This window comes from Bos taurus, chromosome 7 (genome assembly GCF_002263795.3).
Source record: "Bos taurus isolate L1 Dominette 01449 registration number 42190680 breed Hereford chromosome 7, ARS-UCD2.0, whole genome shotgun sequence".
Lineage (NCBI taxonomy): Eukaryota > Metazoa > Chordata > Mammalia > Artiodactyla > Bovidae > Bos > Bos taurus.
Genome location: NC_037334.1, coordinates 98,111,332 through 98,125,510, shown reverse-complemented (window position 1 = coordinate 98,125,510; position 14,179 = coordinate 98,111,332). Strand labels below are relative to the sequence as shown.

Here is a 14,179-nt window from a genome sequence, read left to right as displayed (position 1 = left end):
ATCATTAGCAGCCTTAACTTTGTATATTTTTCTGTACAGGATTCCTCTAGCAGTGAAGATTCCGATGACTCATCCAGTGAGGTCAAAAGGAAAAAGCATAAAGAGTATGCCATTTTGTTCAACTGGTTACTTTTATATCAAGAAAATCCTAATGATTTATATTTCTTCCTTTATGACCAATTGTTGCCAGAAGTGAACTTCTTGGTTCATGGCATTCTATTAGGTTAATTTAAACCATTAATTCTTTTATGTTTCTGTGACAACATGGGTTTTTTTTTGTGTGCCACTTGTTTATCTCCTATAACACCTCTCCTGTATATTTTTTAAACTTCAAAGATCTTAGTCACAATATCAGAAGATCTTAATAACTTGAAAAACTTATATAGAAATGTTGGGACTAAAGATGTTGGATTTCAGATAGTTCGGATGTTAATAGTTATCCTTAATTTGTCTGCACATGAAATTTACTTCCTTTTTAGAACTCATTTAGCAACTCACTGTAATTTCCCAAAGATCTTGACCCAGGAAGTGTTAAAAAATACTTCAGGTCTCAGTTCTGATACTTTAGATGGTCTGAGTTGTTTTCTCTCTCATTTCTTCAAAAACATTGTTCCACTGTCTTGTCTTGTACATCCAGCTTTGGATTTGTTATTTATTTATCCCACTTAATGGAGAAGGCAATGGCACCCCACTCCAGTACTCCTGCCTGGAAAATCCTACGGACGGAGGAGCCTGGTAGGCTGCAGTCCATGGGGTCGCTACGAGTCGGATACGACTGAGCAACTTCACTTTCACTTTTCACTTTCCTGCATTGGAGAAGGAAATGGCAACCTATCTAGTGTTCTTGCCTGGAGAATCCCAGGGACGGGGGAGCCTGGTGGGCTGCCGTCTATGGGGTCACACAGACTTGGACACGACTGAAGTGACTTAGCAGCAGTAGCAGTATCCCACTTAATGCACTTTACTTTATGCATCTTTAATGTGAAGATTCATGAGTTTTACTAGTTTCTAAAAATTCAGTCATTGCATCTCTTGGCATTTTCTCTTTTTCATTCTATCAATTTGTGTTACTACAGTTAACAGATATTTTATCTGTCTTGGATCATACCTATTATATGTCTGTTGGATCATCCTTCTGGTCTACCATGAGTCTTACTTTACCATGTGTTTTATCCTTTTTTTGCTGTGCTATATTCTGGCTGATTTCTTTAGATCTGTCTTTTGTTTTACTGAGTGTATTTTCAGCTACTGTGTCTTATCAGCTGTTCAACTTTTCCACTGAATTAGTAATTTCTAAATTTAGTATGAGTGCAAGCAAAGAATATTTTTAAAATATGAGTAATTTAAGATGATGGATAGATTTTGTTGGATATAAAAGTGATTATAGTACTTACTATAAAAGTATAAAATGGAGATTTTTTTTCATATATGCTGCCTATTGCTATGTCTCATGTGCAAACTCTGAAAAACAATCTCAAGATAAAAAATTAGCTTCTCCCATTATGGTTTTTTTTTAATATCATAAACCAGATTTTAGCATGTGGCTTGCTTATGCAACCCTTAACATGACATAGTTGTAATTGGTATAAGCTGTGCAGAGCACTGGAGTAGAAACAGTGCCTTTAATATAGAATGTAGTGTATATGTAAGAACTTAATGTATATCTTTCATTTAAAGTTAATACTATGGTAGAATATTAACAGCGAATCCAACATTTTTTTCTTTCCATGTTATTTGAAATTAAATAGACTAAAAATAGTAATAAGGGTAAGGTAGTTACTGAATGTTGGTTAAGATGGAATGTTTTTATTTTTTCTTCAATTTTTTGATAACTTATTTTAAGTTTCTTAATGTATAATATTTTAAAATTTTTTTAAAGGGTATGTTTTTAAAAATCACAATCGCCACAAAATTAGAATGAAAGGAATTATTATAGAATCTGTTTTGAAATGGCAAGTATAATTAGACAGAATTTTCAAAATTAAGCACTGTGACTCTAAATTAGCATACTGTGTTTTCACCTAAACTCCACTTACTTACGTTACATTTTGAGGTATGATTAAATGATTAACAAAAAACTCTGTAGTTAGAGAAATCTATGAAGAATATTTTCCAGCATTTTCTTATTCTACAGATATTTGAATATTTTTATAATGAGTGAAAATGATATTTTTTATATTAGCTGGAATGTAATTTAGCTTGATTATTTTTATATTTTGTCAGACAAAATTTGCTATATATGTATAAGTAAACATATTGTATATTTTATATACAGTGAAGATTGGCAGATGTCTGGATCGGGATCGCCCTCTCAGTCTGGTTCGGATTCAGAATCTGAAGAAGAAAGAGATAAAAGCAGTTGTGATGAAACAGAATCAGATTATGAGCCAAAAAATAAAGTTAAAAGTAGAAAACCTCAAAATAGGTAAGTATAGTATGTTCTTGGTTTGATTCTGAAAAATGTTGGTTACAGAAGGTATTCATTCTTTTTCTTAGAGTTTCTCAAATCTTGTTTTATGTCAGTATTTCTGTAAAATACCTCTTTCCTTCACTTTTCCCTAGATCTAAGTCAAAAAATGGAAAAAAGATTATTGGACAAAAAAAGAGACAGATTGATTCATCTGAGGAGGAGGATGATGATGAAGAAGAATATGATAATGATAAAAGAAGCTCTCGTCGCCAAGCAACTGTCAATGTTAGCTATAAGGAAGATGAGGAAATGAAAACAGATTCTGATGACCTCCTGGAAGTCTGTGGAGAGGATGTTCCTCAACCTGAGGAAGAGGAATTTGAAACAATAGAACGGTTTATGGATTGTCGGATTGGAAGAAAAGGAGGTATTTAAAGAAAAAGAAAAGAAACCTTCATTTTTGGTTTTGTTTTTCACTAATATTTACTAGAGTGAATTTTTTCCTGAAGACTTTTCAACTTTGAAAGCTGAGGGTGGAATTTTTACGTTTATACTTATTTGCTGTAAAATAGACCTTGCTTCTGGAGAAGGGAATGGCAACCCATTCCAGTATCCTTGCCTGGAGAATCCCATTGGCAGAGGTCCCTAGCAGGCTACAGTTCATGGGGTTGCACAGTCAGACATGACTGAGCGACTAACACACACACACACACACACACCCCTTGCTTAGGGTTTCCCTGGTGGCTTAGTGGTAAAGAATCTATTTTGACCACTTCATCATACTTGTCCTACCTCTGATAAGTTTGAATCTGATCTCTCAGTCAGTGAATTCCCCCCTCCCTCCTTCCCTTTTCCATATATGTGTGAACATACAGTTTATCTTTCTCTTGACTTATTTTACTTAACATGATGCTACTGAGGTCCATCCATGTTGTTATAGATAGCAGATTTCCTCCTTTTTATGGCCAAATAGTATTCCGTTATATATGTATGTACAGTGTTTTTTGTAATCCAGTCATCTGTTGGTGGACGCTTATTACGTGTTATAAGTGATATAACAGTGAACATGGGAGTGCAGCTATCTCTTCTACATAGTGATTTCAAATATGTAGTTTTTAAAGGTGATTTTTAATCTTTCTGTTCTAGAATTCAGTTTCTTTTATGAATGTATAATGTAGTTTCCTATAAACTCATACCCTGTTTGTTACTTATTTAAAAGAGTATATATTTTTCTGTTTATATTCTTGAAATTTTGAGTTGAAATACTTCAATAACAGAATCACATGGAAGTATTGTACTATTTTTTTTCAGCTACTGGTGCTACTACAACCATCTATGCAGTTGAAGCAGATGGTGACCCGAATGCAGGATTTGAAAAAAACAAGGAACCAGGAGAGATCCAGTATTTAATTAAATGGAAAGGATGGTCACATATCCACAATACTTGGGAGACAGAGGAAACCCTTAAGCAGCAAAATGTTAGAGGAATGAAAAAATTAGATAATTATAAGAAAAAAGATCAGGAAACAAAAAGATGGTATGTTTTATGTTGGAGTTAAAAATTAGTGATGCTTAAATTTGTTTCAGTTTCTTCATTATTCAAATTGATTCACATTTGAGTGACAAGATGGGAGATTTTGTGCACAGATGGGATTTAGGGGAGATTTTTAACTTTGTTCTTGGGTTAATAATCTTTCAGGTTGAAAAATGCTTCTCCAGAAGATGTAGAATATTATAATTGTCAGCAAGAACTTACAGATGATCTCCATAAGCAGTATCAAATAGTGGAGCGAATAATTGGTTAGTAATAAATGATTCTAATTAAACATTTATCTTTCCATGCTTGAAGTCATCTGAAAACTTAAAGTTTTGCCTACATATCAAATAAAGTAGCTTGCTTTTATAATAATAATAGTGTAAACCAGATGGCTTATTTTTACTTGTATAGTTTTTACCAAGAATTATTCCTTAGATAAAATTCAGTGTAAAATATATCTGGTTTATCTTACAGCTCACTCCAATCAGAAGTCAGCTGCTGGCTATCCTGATTATTATTGCAAATGGCAGGGTCTTCCATACTCAGAGTGCAGCTGGGAAGATGGCGCTCTTATTTCCAAAAAGTTTCAAGCATGCATAGATGAGTATTTCAGCAGGAATCAATCAAAAACCACTCCTTTTAAAGACTGCAAAGTGAGTATTGTTTGCCATTTTAAATTATTGAAACTGTATTTATGCATCATAAATACTACAAGCCCCACACAGAGAGTTGGATCCTGATTTCATACAGGCTACAGGAAAGAACTCTTTGGATGGTAGGTCCTACAGGAAATGATATTCCTGTAATTGCTGTGCCATTTTAGATATGGCACTGTTTTCTAGCCTTGGTGACTGAAACTTGTGTCAGAAAGATAATAAATTGGTGGTGGCAGTTGTGGGGACTGGGTTAGGAAGGTCAAAAATGGAAAATTTCTTGGAAACTAGATGTATATGCTTGATTTAAAAGGTGGTGAATATTATCATTGATGATAGGAAAGGAAAAGAGGGATGTCCCCATAAGAAAGTATCAAGGACTGCCTTGCCTAATACTTAAAATTTACTACTAGTAATAGTTTGGGGTCTATGTACTACTAGAATTTGTTTTCTTATTATAAGATTTAATTAAATTCATAAGGGTAATTTAGAAATGAGAAATCAGATGGAAAGTCAAACCAGTTTTATGTTTTATTTCTAGGTCAGGGCTGGAACTGTGGTAAAATGAATGAATTTAACATAGCTTTTACTTGAGAAACATGTGAGATCCAAGTATTTCAGCAAAAACTCACTTACCTCTGTCATTTTTTATTCCGAAAAGAGACCAGAATATGTCACTGTACATTGTTATAGAAAACAGACTTCTTTCAGTCCTCATGTATATTTTGTCATGGAATTTCTGAGTGTGATGATTGGAGATGAAATTTTTAAATTTATGGTAAAAGCTGAGATCTTCATCTTTTAATATGATTTCTTATGTTTAATAATTCATGTTAATATTTGTTTCTACAAAAGGTATTAAAACAAAGGCCAAGATTTGTAGCTCTAAAGAAGCAGCCATCCTATATTGGAGGACATGAAGGATTAGAATTAAGAGATTATCAACTGAATGGTTTAAATTGGCTTGCTCACTCTTGGTGCAAGTATGTATATTTTGAATTGTTTATTTAAGAGGATAAATTTTTACAAATATGGGGTTTGGAAAAGATTTCCATCAGCATAAAGGATAAGACCCTCTGGTATTTTATACATAGGTCTTTGAATTTCCTATTATATAAACAGTTGTTTAGTTGCTCAGTCATGTCTAATTCTTTGTGACCCCATGGACTAGATAGCCTGCCAGGCTCCTCTGTCCATGAGATATCCCAGGCAAGAATACTGGAATGGGTTGCCATTTGCTTCTCCATGGGGATCTTCTCTGCCCAGGGATCAAACCTGTCTCTGCTGTCTTGGCAAGTGGGTTCTTTAGCATTGAGCCACCAGGGAAGCCCTATATAAATAGTACTTCTTATATTAAGAAGAAAAAGAACCTTTTGATTGTTGCAATATTTAAAAATGTTTTAATTGGAATAAGAATATGTATACATTGTTTCACAGTGTCCTGGACTGTCTCTCTTCCAGTTATTTCTAATAGCCAGTTTGGCTTCTGTTTTTCTCTTCCTCTCTCATGTGTCGCCTACTCTGTTTTTGGCAGTGTAGGTGACTAGGGTGCAGTTTTTTTGTTTTTTAAACTTTAACGTAGCTGTAGTTTTATCCGGACTCTACCACTTGTAGATGGATTGTGTCCTTATCTCCATAACTGACTGTAAATAATTCTGTTAATTTTTAAGCTGCTTTTATGTTCTAAAATCATAAACTCTGTTATACTATTATAGTTAATAAAAATGCATATTGTAAATAATACCTATCAGATTAATCTGATTTAACTTCATATAAATTTTTACATGGATTATGTATAAAGGTTACTTGTAAATTTGAATCGTTATTGCATACATGATTTTTGTTTTTCATTTTGCAGAGGTAATAGTTGCATACTTGCTGATGAAATGGGCCTTGGAAAAACAATACAGACGATCTCATTTCTGAACTATTTGTTTCATGAACACCAATTATATGGACCTTTTCTGTTAGTAGTACCACTCTCCACTCTCACTTCCTGGCAAAGGGAGATTCAGACATGGGCTTCTCAAATGAACGCTGTGGTTTATTTAGGTGACATCAACAGCAGAAACATGGTAAGTTGTTTCACCACAAATTTAGAAATTTAGACAAACTCATCTTTGAGGACAAGTCTTTGATTGGTCTTTATAAAGTCTTAGTTTCCAGCATGAAACTTGTTACAGAGTAAGATTCATCACATGTTTGATTGGCTTAATAGTTAATTTTTGTTTTAGTGTTATATATATTTTTTTCCTGCCTTATTATAAGTTTCAAATATATATGAAAGCCTACAGAAGAATGTAATAAAATCTCCATGTCCTATGTCCAACTGCACAGTTTTAACTCTTGCCCGTTTTGTTTCATCTGTCCCTCTACATGATACTTTCCTCCCAATTATTATTGTGAAGCAAACCCCAGACTTATTTCATCTACAAAAAGGAAATCACTTTTGTTTGGTCAAATGAGAAGTTCCTTCAGTGAAAAGCATATATTAAAAATGCGGCTTTTTTTTTATAGAAGATTTTGATATGCTGGAGTATTTATATTTTACTTATAAGTAAGATCACTGTAGCTTGTACTGTATAAAGAATTGTTAAAGTTTTTATTACAGAAACATATAGACAGGTTTTTTGTATTTTGAATGGATTTTAGTTCAGATACTCAAGTAAAAGTATTCTTCTAAAAAAATCTTTGTTTTAAAATTGTCTTTGAAATTTCTTGATAGATAAGAACTCATGAATGGATGCATCCCCAGACCAAACGGTTAAAATTTAATATACTGTTAACAACTTATGAAATCTTGTTGAAGGATAAGGTATGTATTAATCTGTTTTTCTGTTTGTTGTATATCAGTTTTTCCTTTACATTGTGGATAGGATGAAAAGATAAACATAAATCAGTGGTCAGCAGATGCAAAGTCTCTGGGTCAAGTCCAGCTTCTCTATTTATTTTTTTATGATCCTTGAAGTAAGGTTGATTTTTACATTTAAAAAGTGTTGTAAATACAAACCAAAGGATATGAAACCAGCTTGGTATAGTGTCTTGATTTGTAAGGTCTTTAAAGAGGAGGAAGTATCACACTACCACTGGGTAAATGCTTTATAGCTATTATCTTCTTTAATTCTTTATAATTACTTTATAATACACTTCTGTCCCTGTTGTGAAGAAAAGTCAAATCTCAAAGAGGTTGATGAACTTGCCTCAAGTCATGCAACTTTTAAGTAGCACAATCAGGCCCGTCTCCATAAGTCAAACTAAGACTTTATAAAGTTTATGTATATATTGTAAATAAATAATTCATAAAAATCATAGCAGTTAATTGTAACTATACTTGGAGTTAGATACTATTCCAAATTTATTTTCTCCAAATTAACATTAATGAGGTTTCTACTGGACTTAGGCTGTAAACATTGTGAAATTTTTAAATGACACTATAGTTTTTATTTTCAGTATGTAAGCTAGTAAAAACTTTCACTGGATAATTATACTGTTTTTCTAATGGTTGAGTTAGTCATGGAAGGAACTTTGTTTTTCATTCTGAGTTACTTGATTTGAAGATTACAATAAATTTTAGAGTAGTACATAATTTGTATTTGAAATATTGGACATAGATTTAAATTTGCCTCATTTTAATGATTTGAATTACATTTTTCTCTCAAAATATTAACTACATTCTTCTGTTCATTTTAAGGCATTCCTTGGAGGTCTGAATTGGGCATTTATAGGTGTGGACGAAGCACATCGATTAAAGAATGATGACTCTCTTCTGTATAAAACTTTAATAGATTTTAAGTCCAATCACCGTCTCCTTATCACTGGAACTCCTCTGCAAAACTCCCTGAAAGAGCTCTGGTCTTTGCTACATTTCATTATGCCAGAAAAGTAAGATAAATTAAGATACAATTTTAATGTTTCATTTGCTAAGTTTAGCAGGAAAATAATTAGTGTAGATAATAAGGTCAGAAGGAGGTTTTATTGTCCCAAACATTGGATCAGAGATTATTAAGAAGAAAAGAAATGGGATGGAATAGAATTCAAAATAATATTTTTATTTTTCAGTTTTGTAAATAAATAAGCTTGAGCCATGGATAATAAATTAAAACAGTTGATTTGCCTGTTGTTCAGAATATCCATTGCTTAAAAATGGAAATAGTATCATTCTTAAACAGTAGTAATAACAATAACAAGGTATTGTTAGAAAATTCCATTTTCTAATAATTTTAGGAAAAGCAGACTAAGATAAGTTGTCCAAGGTCATATACATATTTTCTTTCAATAGATGTATAACTTTCTTTGAGAAATATTTTAGTGATAATTACTCCCATACTTGAAAATATTTCATCTTTATTTAACTCAAGGAAAGTAAACAATTTTTCATAAAATAGCTTATATTTTACATCTGTAGATATACAATAGATTTCTTGGAAGGATAGCTATTAGAAGTAATTAATTTTAACTATTCCCCCCCCCCAAAAAATCTATGTTTTGTTTATGTCTGACTATCCTGTAAAATATCAAATGCAATTTGACTTCTTTCACTGATTCTTCCATTTGCTTAAATTTTTAAGGTTTTCTTCCTGGGAAGATTTTGAAGAAGAACATGGCAAAGGCAGAGAATATGGTTATGCAAGCCTCCACAAGGAGCTTGAGCCGTTTCTGTTGCGAAGGGTTAAGAAAGATGTGGAAAAATCTCTTCCTGCCAAGGTTGAACAGATTTTAAGAATGGAAATGAGTGCTTTACAGAAACAATATTACAAGTAAGCTGTAAACAGAGAACATGTTCTGAGGTGCCCCTTAGCCCTGATTGAGTCTTAGAGAGCAGTAACAATTCTTGAATTTTAGAATAGGTTTATTGTATGGCATAGTGAGGCAGAGAGAGATTTAATGGCATGTCTAAGATCACAGGTGATAGAAGACTAATTCACCTTATAGCACATCATTAATTGTGTTTATTTTGTACTATGTTACATTATAGAAGGTTTCTTTTTAAGTTTTAAGATTGCCATGATACCAAGGAATTATTACATAATTCTGATGTTTATGTTATTGACAGGTGAAAGTAGAAGCCAGAGAAACAAACTTAGAACAAAATTTTAGGCCCCTCTGCTTTTTGAAAAATGTTAATAAATCATATTTTGTATAATTTATGTATGTTTGGATCTGTATAGTAACACTTCAAAGAATCAAAAAGAAGTGTCCATCCTAGTTTCTGTTCAGACATTTAGTTGCATAAAGCTCTGCTTCATGCATTTGAACTCTCAGAAACATATTTTATGATAAGTGTATAAGTGCCATTCACTTTAAAAATACATTTACTACATAAATTTTACATTTTTGTTATGGAAAACTTCAGACCATATACAAAATAGGATAATATAATAAATTCCATCACTCGAGCTTGGTCTTCAGCTCATAGCCAACCACCCTCACTTCCCCTGTTCTGTTGTTTTGAGACAAATCAGATAAAATTGTTTCAAGTTCCTTCCAAAACTAACCTTGTAAAAAGGAAGAAAATAAAAGATGTTAGACAAGGTAAGTCATGGTGAGAGGAAATGTTACGCGTAATTTGCAATAATAAAATAGCCACTTATAATTTATCTCTTAAGTTGCATGTGTATTGTGTAACTATTTTAGACAAGGCAGTTTGGCTAAACCAGGTATCCTCATGAGGTGTGAGGTATCTGCATTAATTGCCCAGCATAGCAAAATTTGTTGGAAAGTTAAGATAGATTATAAAGTTGACCATTTTAAAAATAAATTTTGGGGTAAAGGATTAATGCACTATGCAGTATTAATTCACTATGTTAAGCCTTTACTGTGTATAGTAATGGTTCAAATAACAATGTGTTGTCATGGTCTTATGAATGAGGTTCATTTAGTTTTGTGAACAAAGTTTAGTCCTTTGTCTTTGGAGTTGAACTTCATAATGGTGCAGTTTTACTTTGGTACTTAATTTTTTTAGTGATTTTAGAATTCATCCTGGTAATTCTGCTATATCATTTTCATAATCTTTTTTTTTAAACAGGTGGATATTAACTAGGAATTACAAAGCCCTCAGCAAAGGTTCCAAGGGCAGTACCTCAGGCTTTTTGAATATTATGATGGAGCTAAAGAAATGTTGTAACCATTGCTACCTCATTAAACCACCAGATAATAATGAATTCTATAATAAACAGGAGGCCTTACAAGTAAGAATTTTAAAATTTTATTACTTCATGGTAAAGCAAAATTTTAAAAATGTTTATTTCAGCTTTAAGTGAAAATACCGCAATGTTCTAATATATTGGTTAGATGTTCCTTTTGGTTAAAGATGTATTTAAATGATGGTGCTGTTTATTTTTTAATGTTTATAAAAATATTTTAAAGTTATAATTTATCCATTTAGTCATTTTGATAAATTTTTTGAAAAGCTGATCTAACCATGATCTGTCACACTTTATCCAGCAAAAACCCCTTAGTGTATTTTTTGTTGTGAAAAAAATTTCACTAATAGTGATTTTGCTGAATTTGTGACATGGCAAATGGTAGTCTTAAGGGCATCTGGACCTTAGATCTTCCTCTTCCTATCACTTCTGGAAGACAAATGAAGAGTGTAAAGAAGGCACAATACTACATCCAGCTGTAGTATTGCTTTGAAGTGCTGTCAGTGACATATAAATTAGAAGACACTTCTCACTCTTTCAAAACCTTTGATTACTTAGTTGTTTCTTCTTTCAGTGTATTGTCGCTTAGTTGTTTTCAGCTAAGACTTTTGGAGAAATGCTGTGATATCTAACAAATAGAGTGAAATGGTGCTTTTTTTTAATTTGGTCTCCAGAAAATGCAGCAAAACCTAGGTGCTAAATGGCAAGGAAAATGTAGCTTAAGTCATAGAACAAATTGGTCAAGGTTCTAAAAAATTTTGAAAACGTAAATAAACTATGTCAACATTATGAAAATTAAAAATCTTAATTTAAGATGAAGAAACTGAAGTGTTGTGAGACATTTGTTTCATTAAATACAGCTCTTTTAACATGTTATAACAATTATAATTTATTGTTTCCTTATAGCACTTAATCCGTAGTAGCGGAAAACTAATTCTTCTTGACAAACTGTTAATTCGCCTAAGAGAGCGAGGCAATAGAGTTCTTATTTTTTCTCAAATGGTGCGGATGTTAGATATACTTGCAGAATATTTGAAGTATCGTCAGTTTCCCTTTCAAGTAAGCATTTCATTTTGTCTTTTTTGTTGATTTAAATTTTGTCTAATCCCTGGGCATGTTTGAAATTCTTTTGTAAATGAAGAGTAGATTTTATATAACCTATACTCTTTTTAAGAAAATAGATCTGTTTAAAAATTTTGTCATTATTCCTTTTCTTTTTCTTCTTGACTTTACATTTAACAGCAAAACAGTTTTTCTTTGTGTTTCTCTTCTATGTTCAAATTAAAGGGGCAGCCTTATGTATTAGGCTTTAGTCTGAGGAAGGATAGGAGAGAGCAGCACTTCTGGTGTTACCTGAACTGTTGCAGATTCTGAAAGTTGTATGCTCATAGTTATTCTAGTGCATAGTTTGCTGAATAAAAATACATGACTTTAGAGAATATATCAAAGAGCAAAAAGGGCTTATATTCCATCTATTCAATATTTATTTTGAAATTCATTCAATATAATTACAGCTAATATGAATGTTTGGGCTTCCCTGGTGGCTCAGTGGTAAAGAATCCTCCTGTCAGTGCAGGAGATGCTGATTCAGTCCCTGGGTTGGGAAGATCCCCTAGAGAAGGAAGTGGCAAGTCACTTCAGTATTCTTTGCCAGGGAAATCCCATGGACAGAGGAACCTGGCAGGCTACAGTCCATGGGGTCGCAAAGAGTTGCACATGACTCTGACTTAACAAGAGCAAATGTGATGAATATTTAATAGAGTCAGTCTTAGTACTTTACATCTAATTTATTTAATCCTTAGAGCAATTTTATGAATAATACCTGAAACATAGCAACTAGCATATTCAGCTAATAAATGGTGTGTATTTAGTGCAGACAGTAAAGTAGAAGTAGAATTACAATGATGAACCTCATCATGCATAATCCCTGCTCTGTTGGAGCTTACAGTCTCATATGGGAGACAGACATTAAGCAGGTAATGACAAATAAATGTAATGTTATGACTCTGGTAAGTGCTATGAAGAACAGATGTTGGGTGATATCAACATGATTGAGATACATCTAGTCATTTAGGGGGAAAAGTAAAAAGAGTGAAAGGTTTTACTAGTTGCAATTTTTCATGAAAAACAAACTTGGTACTTTAAAAAAGCTTTTGATTTTGGACTTTTCTTGTTTAGCTGATGTTTAGTAAACACTTAACATAGAATGGGTCAGACACTGTGCAAAGTGTTTTACTCTGTTCTCTCACTGTATGAAGAAAGTAGTACTTCCTGTGTTCATTTACTGAGGAGGGAAACTGACAAGGAAAAAAGGCAAATCACTTGCTCAAGGCACTGGTGAACAGTAAAGATGCTCAAATGTGGGCTGTTCAACTAGAGCCCATGGGGCCCTGAATCAGTGATTCTCATATTTTAAAACAGAGGGCTTTTGCTGAGTTCCTCTTATAGTTTCTGACTCAGTAAGTCTGAAATGGGTCTCAATAATTTGCATTTCTAAGTTCTCACTGATGTGTGGGTCCATAACCACACTGGACTCAATCAGTGCTTTTTTTAAAAACTATGGGCTCTAACCCATTAATGGATCTGAGGATCAGTTTAATAGGTTGTTCAAATGTTGTACTAAAATTTTTTTTTTAATGAAATAGATAATAAAATAATGAGGGTATTTCACAGTACACTGTGTCATGAAACTTGCTTTGAGTGTATACTGTGTACTCATTCACGTGTAAAACATATTCTTATAGTGGGTCTCAGGTAAAGTGACGGTCAGTGCTATTATTTACTATTAGCAAAAGTAGTTCCGGTGGTTAAGAACACAGACTTTGGAGACAGAATGCTTAGGCATTGCTTTCCTACCTGTAAGTACCTTCTGGTCTTATCAAAAGTAGTGCTGCTTTTTCATACTTGGTTTTAATTGCTTTTTTAAGTTTTGATTCTGTTACAATGTAGTATTTTAATGTTTTATTCTAGAGATTAGATGGATCAATCAAAGGGGAGCTGAGGAAACAAGCTCTAGATCATTTTAATGCTGAAGGATCAGAGGTATGAATGCTTTTAAAATCGTAAATAATTGTTTCAGTCATTATTTTAGTTATAGTTTTTTAAGAAAAGTGTTATTGGTGATGGCCAGTTTTTATTTACAAGTGAGGTTTTAAATTCCATATTATCTGTTAAATATGAGGAATTTTACCCTTTTGTATAAATACTATTTCAATATAGGACAGTTAATTTGCTTCTAAATAAACTAGCCTGTTTTGATTTAGAATTCTTTATGAATTGTTGTTTATTATTCCCATATATATTTGTATTTGGGAGTCTTGTTTATTGGTTTTGCTAGATACATTTTATTAGCAATTTTAAAACTATGTTTCACTTTTGTTGGTAAAATACCTTTTAAAGAACTGTGTTAATTCAGGGCAGTGTTGGGCCTTCCTTG

General features: G+C 32.6%; 1 protein-coding gene across 5 annotated transcripts in view; it reads left to right on the top strand.

Moving 5' to 3' along the window:
• The window catches only part of CHD1 (chromodomain helicase DNA binding protein 1), a 75,280-nt gene that overhangs the window by 28,982 nt on the left and 32,119 nt on the right, over nucleotides 1-14,179 (top strand). For 4 of the 5 annotated variants that reach the window (XM_059887979.1, XM_024993934.2, XM_024993933.2 and 1 more), the window contains 14 exons: nucleotides 40-104; nucleotides 2,276-2,425; nucleotides 2,563-2,837; nucleotides 3,722-3,947; nucleotides 4,110-4,210; nucleotides 4,422-4,600; nucleotides 5,456-5,583; nucleotides 6,459-6,675; nucleotides 7,326-7,415; nucleotides 8,292-8,482; nucleotides 9,169-9,357; nucleotides 10,626-10,788; nucleotides 11,650-11,802; nucleotides 13,714-13,785. In XM_059887979.1, coding sequence (XP_059743962.1) covers nucleotides 40-104; nucleotides 2,276-2,425; nucleotides 2,563-2,837; nucleotides 3,722-3,947; nucleotides 4,110-4,210; nucleotides 4,422-4,600; nucleotides 5,456-5,583; nucleotides 6,459-6,675; nucleotides 7,326-7,415; nucleotides 8,292-8,482; nucleotides 9,169-9,357; nucleotides 10,626-10,788; nucleotides 11,650-11,802; nucleotides 13,714-13,785 — 2,199 coding nt within the window. Of the gene's footprint in view, nucleotides 1-39; nucleotides 105-2,275; nucleotides 2,426-2,562; nucleotides 2,838-3,721; nucleotides 3,948-4,109; nucleotides 4,211-4,382; nucleotides 4,601-5,455; nucleotides 5,584-6,458; nucleotides 6,676-7,325; nucleotides 7,416-8,291; nucleotides 8,483-9,168; nucleotides 9,358-10,625; nucleotides 10,789-11,649; nucleotides 11,803-13,713; nucleotides 13,786-14,179 lie in introns of all 5 variants that reach the window. The other variant, NM_001192048.3, reaches the window with a different exon arrangement.